The 19,861-nt window shown below is 39.8% G+C and overlaps 1 protein-coding gene across 2 annotated transcripts; it reads right to left on the reverse strand.

The window, feature by feature from the left end:
• Positions 1–9,134: 9,134 nt before the first annotated feature.
• LOC104935580 (dystroglycan) lies at positions 9,135–19,861 on the reverse strand. 2 transcript variants are annotated; one of them, XM_010751440.3, is made up of 3 exons: positions 19,527–19,861; positions 13,523–14,089; positions 9,135–12,306 (listed from the first exon to the last, which is right to left on the reverse strand). In XM_010751440.3, the coding sequence occupies exons 2-3, from the start codon at positions 13,943–13,945 to the stop codon at positions 9,997–9,999; spliced, it is 2,733 nt and encodes a 910-aa protein (XP_010749742.3). In that variant the 5' UTR covers positions 13,946–14,089; positions 19,527–19,861; the 3' UTR covers positions 9,135–9,996. The 2 variants fall into 2 exon arrangements, with proteins under 2 accessions (XP_010749742.3, XP_019114119.2); XM_019258574.2 differs by having other exon boundaries at positions 19,397–19,532.

The raw sequence follows: 19,861 nt of genomic DNA on the forward strand, positions 1-19,861 counted from the left end.
TGATGCGCTCTTTCACAGACAATTTACTGATGCTGAGTCTAGATTAGCTCCGTTTCATGGCTCCTGGGCCCTTGGCTCTCCTATCTCTCCATAAATGTCCAATTATCCAACTCCAGCCAGAGTGAAACCTTATCTGTTTCCCGTCAGTAACCAACTGAGGCCTGATATAACGTGGGGTGGATAAAGACACTGCTCACTGTTCTCATTCTTTCCCCACTGCATTTGTTCTCAAAATCTCCTCATGGCACTTTTTGTTTATAAGCTTCTTCCCCCTTTCTTCTTAATGTTACCAGCACATAGTGACACTAAGATTTCATAATTAGTGGTACAGTAAGATAGCCTTCAGTTAGACATGAATCATAACATCCACATCTTCTCACAGGCACTAATTATCGTCTAAAGGAAGATCACGTGTAACTTTTATGAACAAGCTCCGGAGCTGAATGCTGTATTTATTTTACAAGATCCAAGAAAAAGATCCTATTTTTCTGAGTGAATAAATTAGTTTGGAATCATTTGCTGCCATTTCATATCTGTGGCTCCACAAAACTACTCCTGGCCTTGCTTAGGCTGCACAGTGAGTGGTGTGTATGTGTGTGTGTGTGTGTGTGTGTGTGTGTTTGCCACAGTGTTATTGCATTTTTAATCAGCGGAAGAGACCAGGCATCATTCTCATCACATTAGTGTCTCCTGGTATTTATTCCTCCCTCTCTCCCTCTGCCTCGCTCTCTCTCTCCACTTTTACTCCTGGGGGGAGTTGGGTGGGTGGAGAGAATACATTTGAAATTTGCTCATTTGACAGTCGTTAGAGATATGGATTCTGACAGTACACAATTAGCTCAGTCACCTCCTTTATCTTCACTCATCTTTGGCTAGGGGATTTGGTACGTGTTGCCTCCACTGTAATGACTGTTATGCCTCTCTTGCCGTCCTCCCCTCCCATCTCTCCCCTCTGATATCCAAACTTCTAATTCCATCTATCCCCAAGTTAATGATTATTTGAAAATTACATATCTGACTTCATGGATTTAATTGACTGCTGTGTTATTAAGACAGCTGAGTGAGACGAATGCTCTTCAGAATTTGCAGCTGAGTAGGTGCGCTAATCTTCTGCTTTCCCCCAATTTCCCCTGTCAGAAAAACGCATTCAAGGAGAAAAGAAGTACCGAGTGCTGGCATGGATCTCGTGAATATGTTGCATATTTGTTATGCTTTGGCTGAATGAAAGATGCAATTCACATTTGGAGGCTTGTATAAATTAAAGTGGCACATTTTTAACACCGAATGACAGCTCAGGTTACACGAGTAGAAGCCAATAGTGTTTAAACCAAGGCAGATCATCTGTGGTTTAAAACAAGGAGTTGACAGAGATAAGTGCTCAGTCTGGCAGTGAAATTAAACTAGAGAGCTAAGCCCTTGATTTCAAGGAGCATGGCATAAACAATGCATTTCCACATCCCACACAGAGCACTGTTATTTCAAAGAAAAGTAAATGCCTAAAAAGAAACAAAATATGAAATGGAAATAGATAGTTGAAGGTGACTGATAGAAATCCACATCAAACAAAGATGAAACGAAACTGAAAACCCAAAAGGTGTCCAGAATAACAGACTGCTTGTCTGGGAGTAGATTAGTTGAAACAGCTGTCTGGTGTTATGCCTTTATTTTAGTCTTTCTTCTTAACACTGATCCTAATTCAGGCAGATAAATCCTTCACCTGGATCCACCTGAAAAGCTACACGTTTTTGGGGGACGTCGTGCGGAGAGTGTGCAGTCAAATGATTATAAATCAATTCAAAGTGTGAATTATAGTCTTACCATGCAAACTACATCGCTGAGGATTGTGTGTCTCATTTTTCAGTTGGCGGTGGAGTGTGGAGCACTCTCCATTTGATTAAACTCTACCCAAAGGCTGCATCAATTATGTATCTTCACAATGGAGTTAATGGACTGCAATAACAGTTCAAGATGACTTGACTAAATTTCCACGACATGGCAAGAAAAATATCACTTCAGTAATGTAACCCTCCTGAACAGCTTGTCTGAAATGATAAAAGATCAGGTCTGCTTCAAGCTTATTAAATAAAATCACATTTTTCCTTTGTTAATTTCTCTGTTAATCTGAAAAACAGTGTGCCCTCTGACAGATCTGGCTCCTCCGCCGGGACTGAAAAATGTAGCACACATCCTCATATGAACATACATTCTCCGCCACCCCTCAATGTAGCTGCGCGGGGTATGTGTGTGTGCTCTGAATTCATATCTGTGCCCATGTGATCCAGTCTCTATGATTCTGGTCTCTGGAGTTTAAATCCCATGAGTGGATGCACACAGAGAACAGAAGGGGTCCGCCACAGCCCCGACTACACAGTCAATGACCCATCTGGTCAACGGGCCAGCAGGGAGCAGGCAGGATGCAGAGACCAAAGCTCTGCACAAACATCCTGTGCTAATATGAGACTGGCAGATCACACAATGCCTGTAAAAAGTAGGAATGGTGTACAGCTACCACATACTGAGCAACCCTCATGTTTTATTTTGAGATGTTGTGTGTGGTGAGCTGAATGTAAGAACAGAGGGCTAAACGCAAACCACAGAGAGGAACATGTTGTATAGTACATATAGTAACACGGATCCTGCTGCTGTGTTGTGTATAATTTAGAGCAAAAACAACATGTTGACTCAGCTGTGATCTCTGGAAGTCAGGCAGAGGTTGCTTCAACATGACTGTACAGAGCAGAGGGGGGGTTTAAACCTGACCTCAGCGCTGTCGTTTCTCCTCTACAATCAGATGCACAGTCATGTAAATGTTTCTAATGACCTCTCATATGTCAAGTGTCTGCCCAGCGGCCTCAGCCCCTGCAAGCAAGCCTCAACTTAACATGCTGCTCACACCATTAACTCCAGTGCAAGCAGCAAGTACAAGGCAGCATCTGTCATGCCCCTTAAATGCCCCCCCTCAAGTTGATGATGATTATGAAACCCCTCCCAACTTCTTAGTTTTTTCAAGCCTCTGAAAATCTACAACATCCACGTGCACGGGCGTAACTGAAGACGGGGATTTCCATCTGAGCTCTGGGATGGATCCAATTTATGAGATAAGAAGCAAAATGCAATTAGTCTACACTTTCTAAATCTGTGACTGAGTTATGGCATCTGGCAGCTGTTATAACTTATCTCAATTTCTAATTATGAGTGTGACTTAAAAGAGAGTCGACACATTTCATTATCGGGAGGGAATTAACTCAGGATTGCTTCTTTGCTTATGTTTAATAAACAGCAAACATCACTGATACACTCCCTGAGTCACATGCAGCATTACGGTAACCCTGGAAGGTAATGAATTTAAATAAACTCAAATATATTATAATAGGCTTGTTGCTTATACATACACACACACACACACACACAGTATCTGATGAATGATAATTGCAGTTTTGTATTTTGTTTACTACAGCTTAAGGCTACTTGTTATTTGTCTACAAAGGATTTTATCATCTCATGCAATGGTTATTAATCAGTACCTTTGCTGATGGTGTGATGCTACTGCCATCTACTGATACTGATGCAGTGATCTCTGTATTTCTGTGTCTCCTCCTGCCTCAAAGCCCTGCCTCTGCCACCTCACTACCCTGTCTTAAAATATAAGATCTGTACAACCAGTACTGACAGATGACAAAATGTACTTCTGAATATAGTTCCTGTTCAGCGCTCAGGGCAAGCAAGCTCTTCATGTCAGCATTACAAAGCATTCAAAGGAACTTACTTCATTCGTTCACAAGATGGTGCTGCAGTCATTGTTGGTGGGAGGAAGAGATGCATGCTGAGATTAGGCAAGGACCTCATCATGATCATTTCAAATACTGGAAGAGAATATAAACACACAGAGACGCACACATATTCTTGTTTTTGTTACCTAGGGGGACAATGCATTGAGTTATGTTTATTCCCTGGATACTAAACTCCCCCTTAAGCCTACATGTCTAACCCCAACTATAATTATCATAATCTTACAGTGGCCTGAATTGCCTTGTGGGGATCAGCTTTTTAGCCCTGTGTAAAAAGTGTTATTAGTATACACAGTATACTAATAACATATACACCATGCACTTATTACACATGTTGTGTATGTACACCAAGAGATAATCCAAGCTTATTCAACTGGTCATTATCTAATGATGTATTATTGTTACTCCCAATTGAAGAACCTCTGTTGAAAGACAGACAGTTCATGACTAAAACCAGCTTCTGGCTAACTTCTAAGTAGATAGCTACTAGAAAATGCTACTGATCAGCAGTTAGGTGGCAGGGTACAGAAAGTAATTAGCTAGCTCACCAAATAAAATACTCACACACACACTGCAGTTGAGTTGATTATGTTTTTTGGTGTTTTATAAATATTTCATGAAACACAGACTGTGGAGTTCATTTTTGTTCCCTACAAAGTGTTACATGACAGTGGCTAATAGGTCGGTTGATAATGAGACGCTAATTAGTGTCATGCTGACAAAATTATTTAGACATTTGAAATTTGGATAATTTTTAATATATATTTGGTTATGGCCTAATGAGGGTTGTTACCAGAACAACAGCACTAACAGATTGGTATTGCTATACATGTTCACATTTTGCATTCAAGCATGTGAAGTTTTAATATTTTAACATACAAAAAGCACAATTTGTGTAGGCCCTACATGGCTACAATTCAGGATTATGTCAAATGACAGCACATTTCATTCATTTTCTAATAAATCAGTAGGCCTGTGTCTTTAACATATAGTGTAAGGTCTGTGTATAGATACAGATGTGCTGTAAAAGCACATTCTGTATGATCTAATATTGTATGACTGTGTTATGGATTGCATATAATAAAGTATGAAATCTATACCCTCTTCTTTTCCTGACAATTATCTTTCATCACTATGTTTTGTTTTTGTTTTTTATCATTGTGCTTTCAGCCTAATGGGAAACAGAGTGCCACGTTTCTTGGGCTCTGGGCATCTAATGAGGCCTATTATGAAGTTGTCCATATCATGTGGTGCTCCCCACCATCATACCCCTTCTGCTATTTCCACAGCTGAGTAGATCACCTTACCGCCTCCTCGAGCACTATGGTGCATACAAAAACTGATTAGTTGTTTTTTTTTCTTAAATCAAAAGAAAAGTTTGATGCAATAATACTGTGCAGTGGAAATAATTACTCTCCTGTCTGCAATGAATTTGGCCTGGCATGGCTACAACTAATTAGAATTTGTTATGACCCCAGGAATTACAGACACGCTTAAAAAACACCGGTTTTGATTAGTGTTCTGCCAACGTCTGAAATGACAAAGGTGCAGCAGGTGTTCTTTAAACATCAAATGTGGATATGTGGAAATCTGTGAAGCAATTTCAAACAATTAAAAAGCAAATCATTTCCATTTATCGCCATTTTATCCAGTATTACTCTTAATTTCACAAATCAAAAGACGTGAATTGGATGAGACTAGCGATTTTTAGCACAGACCTGCAAAGCATCAACAACAGCGGGGTTTCGAGTGCAGCGCATCAGACACATCAATAACTGAAAGGTCAGTTCATCCTATAGGTTTTCATGAGGGTTATACATTTTTTATCACATACATTAACTTTCATTCCCGGCTTCATTATTAATGAGATCTGGGGGAAGGTTGATGAAGTAAGAGACTGGCAGGGCATAAAATAGCTTCAAGTCCACGTTTTGATACAGCCTCATTACCTACTCCTGGGCTGCTGTTATCGATTAGCTCAACTACATTTGTTGATTCAAACTACTCCCAACTGCTGATGTAGCAGTTAGATGATCCTTTATGAAAAGTATTAATAGAAAGCATATCCATACATTGGATACAGTTGATGCTACAGTAGGCAGTGTGCTTTTGCAGAGAGTTTAAAGTCAGCAGCTCCTTTATAAAAAAACATCATAGGTTCTGCAACCTTTGTAATGTCAGCAGCCTTGGAGATGTGGATCACATTTTTGACTGTAGGAATTAAAAGCATGATTAAAAAGTACCATCCATCTATGTTCTCCACACTATTAAACAATGTAAATAAAAATATGAAATGGTGTAGTATTTATGCAACAAAGGGGTGAAATGTCAGTATTTGTTGGTATATTTATAAACTGTATTCAATAAGAGTCAGTGAAGTAAACAGAGCCTTGAAGTCCATAGTCTCCTGTAAATGAATCAGTCGCCCACAGTTATATGAGTTTTGCCTAATTGATAAATGATTATTACGTTCAATTTGCAATGTAACCCAACTCATAATTACCAATTATGTGTTATAATAACTAAGACGGAGAAAAAAGAAGCAGGGCAGATAACAGAATTACAGCACTGACAATGAAGAAATTAAAAAAGTAGTTCTTCACACTCCGTCTCTAGAGTACACACTCTACATAAACCGAACACAGATCTTTCTTTCCAATAAGTCGTGGTGAAGCACAGTGGTTCCCAACTTTTTCCCCTGGAGTCTCCTCTACTTGTATCTAAAGAAAGAAAAGAAAGTAAAAACACACATATTTCTGTAGTGTATGTGTTCATTTTGCTCCAACAGTTGCACTAACAATCAATAACTTCTTCCTTATGTGTGTTTCTTTTTTTTTTTTCTCTGTACCAATTTGTTCATTCAAAGACAAATGGCCACCTTGGGCCCACACACCTCTGACCAGAGTGAGAATGTCCTGTCCTTCAAAAAAAATGGAGTTCAGATAACTGCAGATATATCGCCGTAGTTTCTTTTATGGTGACATTGAGTTTCCCAGACATGTTTGATTCATAAAATAGTGATGCTCTTACTGCAGGATGAGGATGAGCTAGCTAGCAGGCCTGATGAAAGTGACTGAAAGCACAGGTCACAGAGGTTGTGGCCTATTTGAGTGAGGACAACAAAAACAAGATTATAGTTTTATATCCAGACTTTTGTATAAATGATACACTAAGTGTGTTACTATGACTTTGATTAACATGACGTGCAAATTTCCCCCTCTGGTGCCGCCCTCAAGTGGACATGAATCCCAGGTTAGAAACCACCGGTCTGGTAAATCAGTCTAGAGATCATCAGGAATTTTGTATGAGCTTAAAGAGAAACATTAACACACTTATGTTTCAGGGTTTGAATGCTCTTTAAAAAAGGTCCAGGAATTTAATATAACATCCAATAGTATGTTTTTATTAGTGTATAATAACATGATTATAAAACGTGTTGTGTTTTTGTTGCCTTAAAATGAGCCCTTTATATCTACAGTGAGAGCGGGTCCTCTTTCATGGAGGCTGCCATTTTGAACTCCCATTTTGTACAGAAAACCAGAACAGACAAACTAAACACTGATTTAGATAGGCCTTTTGCTTTTTATGTGAACTGTGAGTTGAGTTTTTCCTGTATGTTTGGAAGGAGAGGGGGGAGCCATGGGAGAGTATTCATTTGGTTGCAATCTGCAACTTCACTGCTAGGTGCCACTAAATCCTACACACTGGACCTTTAAATAAAGGGTACAAAATGAAGAATATTTAGTACATTACAGATCTTCAGAAATAATCTTCTTCTGGGACAATGCAAGAACAAATCAAAATGTCTTGCATTGCAGTTTGTACTGAAAAAGTACATTTCTAAGTGCAGCATGGTGCTGCAACTTGTCACCAATACATGAAACTGTTTTTGACCCTTTGTGGATAAGCCATCATTACACAAGCTCTATACTAAAAGAATTTGAGTGCAGATATTAGTCATTGTTATTGATATTTCTCCAAGAGATGTAGGAGCACAGAGGCAACAAAAAAAGAAAAACAGCCCACCTAAATGATACAGAAAGCGAACACTTCTCTTAAAATATCACACTGTCTCACGGGGGCTGCCTGCTGTGTATTTGGTTTATTACAACAAAGAGTGTATAGCTCACGTTATAGCCAAAACCAGCCAACCATTAGAGCCTATTGTAGTCTGCCTCCATATACTCTGTCAAGAATGTGACAACATATTGTAGAGCAAGGCAACAAAAAGGCCACAGGTCTGTTGTACTGTAGAATCATACAGTATACTTGATGGCAACATAAATCTGGAAAGCAAAGTGGGGTGTAAGAAATTTCAAACTTAATTTTTTAACTTTCATACTAATCTCATAATACTAATCTTACATTTCTCATAGTTTGCACTTATTTCTCCCACTTGAAACAAAGTCCATTACTGCTTTTACATCTGCTTTGACTATAATGTACTGTATAAAAGCAACACATATTGAATTTACTGTATATTGTATTCTAATTTATCTAGTTAGATGTGATTGTCAGCCCTTTAATACACCTATACACAGACATAAATACTGAAAACACAAGTTCCATTTTTCTAAAAATAAAAAAGGGACTATACACCATCTTTGAGGCTTTACAAATAGTATTACATTTTATTAATATATTTTCGTAAAACAATTTGAAGACTGTATCAAAAACTCAGTAGAAACATTAGATTTTTAACCATTTTTTCTTATGGTGATATCAGATATGAAATGTACATAATTCACATGTTGTGGTTTCTTTGTTCCCCATCATATTGAGATAATGCATTATTTTTTTTTGTGATGGGCACGTAAATGTTGTTTTGTACCCTCACAAACTATAAAGTCTTTTTTTTTTCCTTCCATGATTGTGATCATAAATCTAGACATACAATTAAAAAATAAAATTATTTCCCACTCTGGCCCTCCCATTTCCAACTAGGCTTACTGATAAACACTAACATTATGGAGTTGTTTAATTTCACAGGCACACAATTATGTACATCCCCTTGTCCCCATGCCTCATCTGAACTGACAACAGGCAGTGCACTCGTCATTACAGTGCAACACCTAGAGGCAGAGCAGTGATAATACAGTACTCTAAGCCCACCCACCCCTCATACCAACAAAACCAACTGAATATAAGACGGTGGATCCACCTCATTGACTCTGTCGCCAAGTCGCACCCTGCTGTGAACCACAGCATTCCATTGGCCCCCTTCATTATTGTTCTAGCAACCCCACAAGGTTTGCCTTGTGACCACAGACATCACCTTGGCAACAGCAAAACCAGTCATCTCACAGGCAGGTTCAGTGGCACACACATTTTTTTTTTTTTAAAGAAAAAGAAAGAAAAAATTCATTATTTGATTTGTAACTTAATGAGGCTACATCTACAACAGGCGTAATCAACGTGAAGTACCAGAGGAATCCCAGTCATGTGGTGAGTTCAAGGATACCAAAAGAATTTACTTCTCCTTGTTGAACTACACATGTACTGCGTTCAAAATATGCGCAAGACACATTGTGCCAGGTTTAAAAAGAATTTGCATAAGTGCAAGGTCTGCGTGTTATTGTCAAGAGGGAGCAAAGCATAGAAGAGAACGAGGAAAGATCAAAGTTTAAGAAACAAACAGATTTTTGTGTAAATAAAGTATTTCATGCTTTCAGTTTGGCTTTTTGTGTTTCATTCCCCTCCAGAAATAACAGGTGCAAAATCTTAGTAAACCTAGCCGAAGGACAGATAAGAGTGAACTGATAAAGATTAACATTGTGAGGGAGAGCCTCAAGTCTGTTGTCATGGTGACATCTGCTCAAAGGCCCTGTGGGCTTCAGTCTTTCCTGCTTCTTTATTATTTTCTATACAATAGAAATAGAACATCATTGAAGATAAAATTGACTCTTCTTGGCAAAAAACAGACAAAAAAAGGAATATACAAGAAGTGAAAAGCAGATCTAAAGGACAAAAAGAAAAAAAAAAGGATTGTTGGAATTACAAATTGTTCCCCCTCCGTTTGCCCTGTGCCAGTAGTAGAATTGTACGATACAGTGTCTTATCCATGATGGTCAAATATATGGGTATGGTTGCCTGTTCCTCTACAAAGTCAAAGCCGTTTCTTGAACACATGTAAAATTACTCCTCTAGTAGTTTTCAACAAGCATCCCTACATTGCACCCGCTTTCCAAACTGAAAGCTCTAGTCTGCGTTAGGGAGGCACATAGGGAGGTGGTGACCTGTATGAGGTCATGTTCTTGGGGCGAGAGCCTTTGCCCTCAATAGGGACAGTAAATGGTGGTGGGGGCTGGTAAGGAGGCGCATTAGGATCATCATCTTGATAAACAGAATACTCTTCCAGCAGATCTTGGTTAAGCAGGGTACTGTGAGGGCCAGCCATGTTGGGATACTCTGGAGGTGGAAGTGGGGGCTTTTCCTCCTGAAGGATAAGAGGGATGCTGGAGGATGGGGGCGACTTGGAGTCATCCAACTCATCTGCAAATATTATAGGGACTCCTTTCTTGATGAAGGTGGCCTGCTCCTCGATGGTCATCTTTCCTTTGCGCTTCTTGCGGTAGCAGACCATAGCAATGATCCCGGCTATGAGCAGCAGGGCTGCTACCACTACAGCTGGAATGACTGTGTGTAGATAAACGTCATCACTGCTTCTACGACCTGTCCCAGGTGAAGGTGTAGCTGTAGGAAGAACAGGCATTGGCAACTCTCCTGGTGGGATGAATGTGTAGCTCTGACATTTATTGGTGCCACGGACTGAGATGTTAATGGGTTTGAATTCAGGCTCCATGGCTTTGATGAAGGCCTGTTTAGGTGCCCCTTTGGGATCAGAGATCCTGTTGCTGAGAACCGTGATCTGGTCCTTTGGACAAGGACTCTGCTGGAGACTGTTATTGGTCCATTCTACCACAATAGAACCACTAGTGATGTTTCTCAGGGTTACGGTGCTGCTGTTGCGATCACCGAGTGCATAAGCCAACTTTTTGGTCAAAAGAATCTTCTTATGGACGTCATTGCTTAAAGTTTTGGGATCCCCATGGAAACGAGCCGCAAACACAACTGATGGTTTATCATTAGAAGACCAACGGTTGACTTGAACCTCAAATGCATCCATGATGCTCCTCCCACCCTTATCAGTGGCCAACATAAAGTACTCATGTTTACCCTCATGCTGCTCTTCTGGGAGTCCATACAAAAGCTGGATTGTGCTGTTAAATTGGATCCAAGACGTTTCACTCACTTGTTCCTTGGGGGTCTTCTTCAAAGTCAAACGCAGCTTATCAGTTGTACCATCCTCTCTGTCGAAAAACGTATCAGGAGGAATTTTAACCTCAAAGTATGTGCCAACCCATGCATTCACCTGATCAATAGCATTGCGAATCTCTGGGGTTTTATTTAAGTCTGGAGCCAAAGATACAGTAGTGGTGCGTCTGGGCGGTTTGGCTGTGGTGGACTTGGGTTCCCGGGGAGCTGGGGTGGAGGTTTTGGGTTTCTTGGGCTTCCTTGTGGCAGATGGTTTGGGTTTTTTGGTCGTGCTTGGGGGTGTGGGCAAAGCAGTAGCTTCCACAAATGTAGGGCGAGTCATGGTAGGCTGAATAGGGATAGTGCTTGTAGTCCCTAGTACTCTTGTTGGTTGGGGAGGTCCAAAGACAGGTGTATGGGCTATCTGATCTCTGACCCTCATAGTGGGCTTCACCGGAAGAGGCAAAGGGCCTCGGACAGGGGGAGCAGAGTTGTCTGTGGCCGGGGCAATTGAGGGCGAAGTTGGAGTGGGAACAACACGTACTGGGGGCTCTGGATGAGTAGTTGGAGGAAGCAGGGAGGGCACTGGAGTAGGAGTATTGTACAATTGCCGCCTGACCCGCTTTACTCCATGAGGCTTTTTGTTGACAATGTGCCAGCCAACCACTGGGTATCCCAGCCTGGCTGACATGGTCCCATCCTTGGCTGAGGACTGGACACTGCTAATGTCAGGAATACTGCCCTGGTCAAGGGCACATCCAAGTTTCCATGACAATAAGGCCCCATTCTCCACCACCTTCTTGGCATTCCCTGGTCCAGCCATAAAAGCAGACATGTCAAATAAGCGGTTGTTGACAACAGGTACCACCCTCATGTGCTCCAGGGACACATGTGAGAATTTTCTCATAATACCCAGTAAGCTGACCCTCTGTTCAGAAACCATCTTTGTCAAGTCTGCATCCAAGATGACAGTGAGGACAGTGACAGGTTCCTCAGAGCCACAGGTGAAAGGCTGGATACCAACGATCTCAGACTGTAGAGTGAGCAGTGCCGGTTCAGTGTCTGCCCGTTCTTCTGGGTATACTTCAATAGAGAAGACTGTGCTGGGGAACACTTGGTTGGCAGTCTTTTCATTTATCTCCTCTCCAGACACCAAAATATGATACACACCTTTGTCCTGCTCCAGGGCCAAGCCTCTGAGAATGCAGCTTTCTTTGTCCCAGTATAGCCAGGAGGGTAAAGTCTCCTTTCCCATTTCAGTGAGCTACAGGAGGGAAAAGAAACACTATTACTGTTTTATACTATAGGGATATTTCTCTGATTTAAGTTAAGTCAGAAAAGTAAAAACTAATTACTTATTTCATTAAGTGATAATTCAGTTAAAAAATAATTAGGAATGGCCATTAAAAGTTACCAGGACCCAAGTTAGAAGACCCAAAGATAGAAGATAGAAGTAAATATGAACAATTGTGAAGTAGTACATAAGAAATGTTTGGTAATTACTAAATCCATGCATTAATTAACATACATAAAAAGTTTTATTTAATTCTCAGTTTGATAGTGACTGAGTTGCCAGTGAAAATGATTAAAGATTAGATATGAATCTTTCACATATCTAGAGTACAAGCAGAAATGCTTTCAGCATCTCCTAAACCCCCGCCCGTCCCTCCATATTCCATTCAGTTTATCAAATCTCGCCAAATATGAACAGGAAGCAGAGTGAGCTTCTATTCATAATAACTATGTGAGTCATCACTATTCATTTTGAGTTATTACTGTATGACAGGATATCATTCTGCATAACTACTTGGGCCAATAATAATCTCATCTCATTCATAAGTCAGACTGGAGCAAATTGCACCACAGTCTGCTTCAATCAGCAGTGATACAGTGATAAAAACTGAAGGGATAAATATGTATCTCCACAGCTACAAAAACTGCACAGACATTGTAGTACCCATAAGGGACATAAAAGAACAATAAAAAAAAGCAGTACATTTTTCATTGTTTCATTACCCTAAAGTTCACCTATACACACAGTTGTACTTGAGTATAACTAACTCAACATAATTATGATTCAGCTCTGTTTTAAACCTTGTACTTGAAACCTGAAGGTTTCAGGCCTTTATTGTGAATTAAAATCAAGATTAGGGAGAAATACATTTTAGATTTTTAGTAACCCTCAAGCTAGTACACATATACTACCAGGATTGTGTCTATTCAAATAAAAAGGCACCTCCAAAATAAAAAGAGAAGAATTACCTTCAGTCTATCAGTATAACAACAAAGGCCCCCCATACTCCCTTGCGTTCTCAACACAAAAACTGTTCTCGCTCACAGATTAATTCTGATCTCAGCCTAAATTATTTACAAGTACCTATTTGTAAATACTAACACGCTGATACTGTATTACAAGGGAATCAATAGATTTATCTCAACATTGACTTTTACTTGTTATTTCTAATTGTCAGTGTACTTACATGGACATTACAGGTTGCATTGGCAGGTCCTGGTGGGACCTTCAACTGGAACACCTGGCCCACAATTGCAGAGGAGTCAGGGATGCCAGTGTGCACTCCCCCATTCTTTGCAGAGTACTCAGGGATAGCTGTAGGAGGCCCTTCACCAACCGAAGATGCTGCAGCCTGAAGCTCAGAGAGCACAGAGGACTGCATAGAAGCCTCTAGTTCCACAGATATCATCTCCACCAGTGTCTCTTGCTGTTCTGGCACAGTGCCCTGGGCCATGGTCACTAGAAGCCCTATTACCAGAGGGATAGTCCTGCACGAAAGAAGCCTGCTCCTCCCAGCATCCCCACAGCTCATGTCTCTCCGTTTATGGTGCATAGCAATAGGCCTTTGGGCTGCCCAACAGATGTCTGTGAACAACTTAAGAGGCCACATGCACTGAAGTCAGTCCGATGATATGCTTGTGGGTGAGATTCTCTAGTTATTGGCTACGCTCACAGATGCAGTGGTTTTTCTTTGTTGTCCTCTGTGATCCATGAAGAGATCTCTGGCAGCCTGTTAGACAGCCATGTCAGCCAGCTGCATGAAGAGAAAAACAAAACAAACATGAGTGTGACAAAGTGACAGAAGTGACAAAAAGAGTGAAAAAAAAGAAAGAACTTCAGTGCAAACATACAAGTACACAGTAAACTTATCAACAAATTCTCCCACCCAAATACTACCAACATAGTTTGTATATTATGTAACAAAATTAAATTGCACATTATCCATTTTACGCCCTACTTTGAGAAGCAATGCATTGTATTTTATAGATGCACAAATGACAGAAGAGTAACACTATACCTGTCAACAACAATGCAAAATAACAATGATTCATAGTATCTCAAATCTCAATTTACTGCTTTCTACAGAGTAAACAAGTATTGAGTGTATTATATATGGAAGGAGTGACATTGGACACAGTATCTGTCCTCCCACTATAATTTATAACTGAGGCAATATTTGAAATTCATAAATCACCCTACAGAAGACAGACTCAAAACACTGAACCAAAAACATGAGCTATTTTCTATTAGAGTTGAAATTAACCAAATCACAGGGTTATTTCCTATTTAGATTATAAACTTGTAGTTTCAAAGTCATAAACATTATTATGAAAATTAATACGCTGATCTCCCGATGATCTTCGCTTCTGTCATGGCATTTTCAATAATAGCGATTCTCACGATATGCATGTGTCAAAAAGGTTGTTTGTCTTGGTTGTAAGTTTTAATTAGGTGCCCTGGGGGTTGGCATAAGAGTCTCCGTTGTGCTGACCCAGCCAACCTCAATCCTGTAGCACTCAGAAACGGGCAGAGTAGGGTCATCTAATCGCCTTGAATCCTAATGCCTGACTGATACAAGGCTGTGACGTCAACTTTTACACTTCAAAATACCGTCTGTCTTAAACGGCTTCAAACTCAGAAGGATGAATCTTCCTTAAAAGACGGTCTAGTAGCACGAAAAGTTGTGGACGCCTTAGATCATAATCTTAACATAAAATAATCAGATTACCCAGCCCTACCAAAATTTATACCTCTGAGAATGTTTTATACCATTTTATCTAAACCCCGCAATATCTGGATGACTCATACAAGAAACAGCCAGTAACACTGGGCTGAACTGCAATGGGATAGGGATCTCGCAGGAACCAACACAAATGTTGCAATCACAAAATAAACACGCATTTACCCAAAGATAAGCAGGAACAGACTCTCGGCCTGCTGTCCCGACTGTAAAGTTTAATGAACATAATTAGAGGTAGTCATTACTGAAATCAACTATGTACACAAACGCTTGGTCTTCCAGTAAACTGTAGTCTATACCTCTAAACGGGGCAGCAAATAACACTAAGCTTCAGAAGATTAGTTTGCTTGTTTTACTCTCCCTTTCTCTGTCAGACATTCAATCACATACTTTTTTTTTTTTTAATTATTAAAAACCCTGAACAACATTACAATAAGCACTTCAATCTAAAGTCTAACAGCAATAATATTACTGCAGTGGTGTCATCTGACATTCGAAAAACTGATTTGTATCTTATGGATCCTATGGAAAATTAAATGAAATATCTAAAAAACTAGGGCAAAATCCATAACATTTTAGTTCCCATTATCTAGCTTTTTTCCCCATTTAGCCTAACAGCTCATTTAATAAGGCTTGTTTGCAATTTATGCATTCTAAAAAGGCAGTTTATTAAATAGTTAAGTGACTGTATTTTCCCTGCTGAATGGGGCAGAAACATTTTAGTAGAAATCAGATTCTCTGTGGGAATTGGCAGCAATGATTGGAAAACCAGAAGATTTGTGCAGACCTCTATCACAATCTCAAACTGTAAAAAAAAAAAAAAAATTAGAATAAAATATACCATCTTTTCAGAACATTTTGCTAAAATGCCAAACATACAAGAATGAAAATCTTTTGAGGCTCAACTCTTATGTGATGAACAAACAGTTCTTTACAACATAGACGTAGATGTAATCATAATTTAATTACGCCAAAACATATTGAATGTTTGGTGGTCACTCAATTCAGTTTTAAGAGAGAAAGAAAGATTTGTCAGCCAATACAAACAAAAAAAAAAAAACAATACTCATTACTATAAAGTGGATAGTTTAAATTATCTCAGACCTGGAAAAATCAATATCTAGCCCTCTGCTAAATTCACACCTCTAACAGCTACCTTTGCAACTTTAGTTTCTGTGGATACAAGTACAGTCCCACTCCTTCCCCTCCCTTTTACAATAACTTCCCACATTGCTGTGATCTGGTCATACAGTTGTAAGGAGCCAGTGTCTCTATGGTGGTTTACAGCTCAGCCGGTGGTAATGAGACAGGCCGACCTACTGCTTTTGCTATGATTCATCACTAAACAAAAAAAAAATAAATAATACATACACAGGCATCTACTTGTTTTCTGTGAAAATCTATTGTGTCAGTAGATCATGTACTGTTAGTACATGCATGTAGGTTAATGTATGCAAGACAAAACAACTCAAGCCACATTGTGTAATTGTGTATTCTACTTTCAGTGTAGATTATTGTTATCTACTGCAGGTATACAGTGTGGTGTTTCCGGTACAGAAGTGGACTGTTATGACTAGACTGCCAGCTGGGAAAACTATAACATACAATCAACTCACATCCATGGGGCTACTGTACCCTGCACCATCCTGCTGTTTGAAAGGATGGATGTATCAAAGAAATAACATTTCAAATATATCGATGAAAAAGTCACTCTGCGACACACTGGCTATCTGTTTGGTTAATCTGACATTTTAGCAACTACTGACAAAATACATGAGTGAGTCATGTCTCACCCAACCCATTAACCAGGTTGAGACATGCACCTTATCTGGCATCAACTGAGTCAGTTCGTGCCCCTCTCCGCCTGTACAGCTGTCTGACTTACAACCATCCTAGACAAAATAAAAGAACAAAAAAAAAAAAAAAAACACAAGGCAACCTCTTAAAGACACATGGTCCTGCAAGAATACTTAAAGGATTCAAGGAGTTTTAAAGGCTGAATCTTCAATGATCTATGATATACTAGGTGAGTATCAAGACAAAACATATTGCTTGATTCATCTATTCATTTGTGTTTATATGTAAAACCAACATTAACATAAAAATAGGTTTGCCCATAAGCTTCATTTAATTCAGAGGGCTGTTGCCACACACGTGTGGAAGAAAACATCTGAGCATCAAAGTAAGCTCTCCACAACGTGCCCTAGATTCTATCACGTACTCATTTCAGTGTGAGTAATTCAAAATCCAATTAAAACAACACCTCATTAAGAAATGTGACATGTTTTAATGCGTCGATTTGCGTCGTTCTGACAATGAACAACAAAACAAATATTAGAAATGAAGCATAATAGATGCGTTTGAGATGAGTAAACCTCGACAGATGTGAGGATGTGTCAGGCCAACAATTAATATGCGAAGCAATACTTCCTGTTGTTAGAAAGGAATGGCCTGAAAAAAGGCTCAGGTAAAACTTTTATATCATGCATTTTATCACTATCACTCTGAGAATAGAGCGCACTGTTCAAAGCCTATTTTTGTTTTAAAATACTACCTGCATAATTCACATTTCTCACTGCTAACAGAGGGGATAATTGCATCTCACCGTTATCACCCTGAGAATATCTTTGACGCTGAGGTATACGGCAGTCACGCTAAAAGATTCAGGAAACGTAGTTTCTAAACTTAAAGTGCTAAGTGTTTAATATTTATTTGAGAGTTAAATATAATAGAGCTTTAATTAAACCCTCACTTTTCTCTGACAAGTCCTTTTTTTAATGTATGGTAAACAGTACAATGACACAGATTTGAGTATGGGTGATTTCCGTCACACTGAGGCCTGCACTACTGGGGAGGGGGGATGAAACTGTTTACAACGATGCTATACATGCTGTTTGCAGTTCTACAGTAGTTAAAACTTGAAAACCATCAAAAATAATTAGGGCTCCGATGCACAGTGGCACTCCGGGCCAATTGAATTGACGTACCACATCCAAGCAGCCTCTAGATAGTGCCTGAGCTGAATAACAAACATATCCACAAGACAAGCTTGCTTTGCAATTGGATGTTTCCTCTTGTGTTGCCCTCTTTCTACACAGTAAATGAAATATGTGGCGAGAAAACACACACACAAAGAAAAATCTGCCCTGGCTGAGTGAAAGTCTAACCTGGCATGATGACCTGAGAGCAACTTGTTTAACGTCTACGGGAAAAAGTACTGTATGCGGTCAAAACCTCTGGTGTTAGAAGTCAACAAATCACTTTGTGTGGTGTATTTTTTTTATGATTCAGGAGTTTAAAAAAATAATAATAATAATAATCAGGACTAAAACTTTCAGGGTAAAAAAACAACAACGAGGGACATTTATATACGTGTATCTGAAAAATAGCCGTTGTTGTTGCGAGGTAACGTTAATTTTCTTAATTCGTACAAACGGTTTCAACGGTTGATAATTGTGAGGTTACCACACACACGCACACGTACTCGACATATTATTAGACATATATGACCATATGTAAATATTATGCCAATATATAGTTAAAAGCGAAGCTGCTGTAATGGTGAATTCACGCTAACACAATAGTAACTTTGGCTAAACCAGCTCTTCCCAGTTTAACATCTGCAACGATAACAAACCCTGTTGTGATTGACAACAGATGCAGTTTTTTTTAATAGGTTGAAATTAAACACACACAAAAAAACGATATCATAAACAAATGTTACAGGGTGAACGGATATTTGTTAAGACAGTTAAGTGTCTTACAGCTAACTAAAACGTTAGCTACCGGGGCCCGTTTGAGTTGCCCTGTTTTGTACTGGGAGTCGGTAGACGAGGCCTTTATGAATGATAACGCCACCTACGACGTTCAACCTTGATAAATCATTTAGCAGCCCACAGTAAGCTCTGCCTTTTTTCTTTTTTTTTGCGAATATTAACCTCTAAAATGTCCGAATGTAAAACGCTGATAAAACACTGTAACCGACTACGATAAGCGCTACCCTACTTCTGCCCACCGCTAGCGCAGAGATGCACCTGTTTTATTATAGGCGGACACAAGCAGCGAGATGCTGCTGCTGCTGCTGCTGGGGCACCCACCACACAAACCTCGCCTAGCTCCCTCATAATTATGCAGCTAACATTAGCTCTGTTTAGTCTGCTCTGTTGATGTACTAACTAAACAAAATAAAGGAGCTTCTCGGCTCCATAAAGCATCGTTAGCTCCATCAAAGTCGAATCAGAGCGATGATAGCCCACAGAGCGAGGCTAACTAACAAGCTAACTGCAAGAGAGTAAGCCGATGACAAAAATAGCTCCTTACCTGCCCCGTCAGCGGACAGGAGTCCGTGCTGTTTCTTAATAAACGAGTCGATTTAGCGAACAAGACCAATGTGGCATTTCTAACGAGGCTTACTGTTAAAACAGCGACACAACCCAAAATTCAAACTGACCTTGTTAGGGAGCTAACGTTAGCTAACTCGCGCCGTAATGTCTCCTCTTGTACCCGGAGAGCGCCGCGGAGACATCCACAATGCCATTAAACATGCGCTTTCCACTCAACGCCACAGGCAGATATCTTGTATTTGTTAAGCAGGATATCTGAGGACAGTCAAGGGGAAGTGATACCTCTCTGTTTTTTTTCTGTTGTTGTTTTTTTTTGGTTTAGTCTACAGATAGTTCACTGCTCTATATTGTAATTATGTCGATAGCAACCCCTCCCTTGCTGCTTCTGTCCTCCTCGCAGAGACAGGTCTACAGGTTGAGGCCAATCGTGTGTGTACCAGCA

Source organism: Larimichthys crocea, chromosome XV (assembly GCF_000972845.2).
Source record: "Larimichthys crocea isolate SSNF chromosome XV, L_crocea_2.0, whole genome shotgun sequence".
NCBI classification, from domain to species: domain Eukaryota; kingdom Metazoa; phylum Chordata; class Actinopteri; family Sciaenidae; genus Larimichthys; species Larimichthys crocea.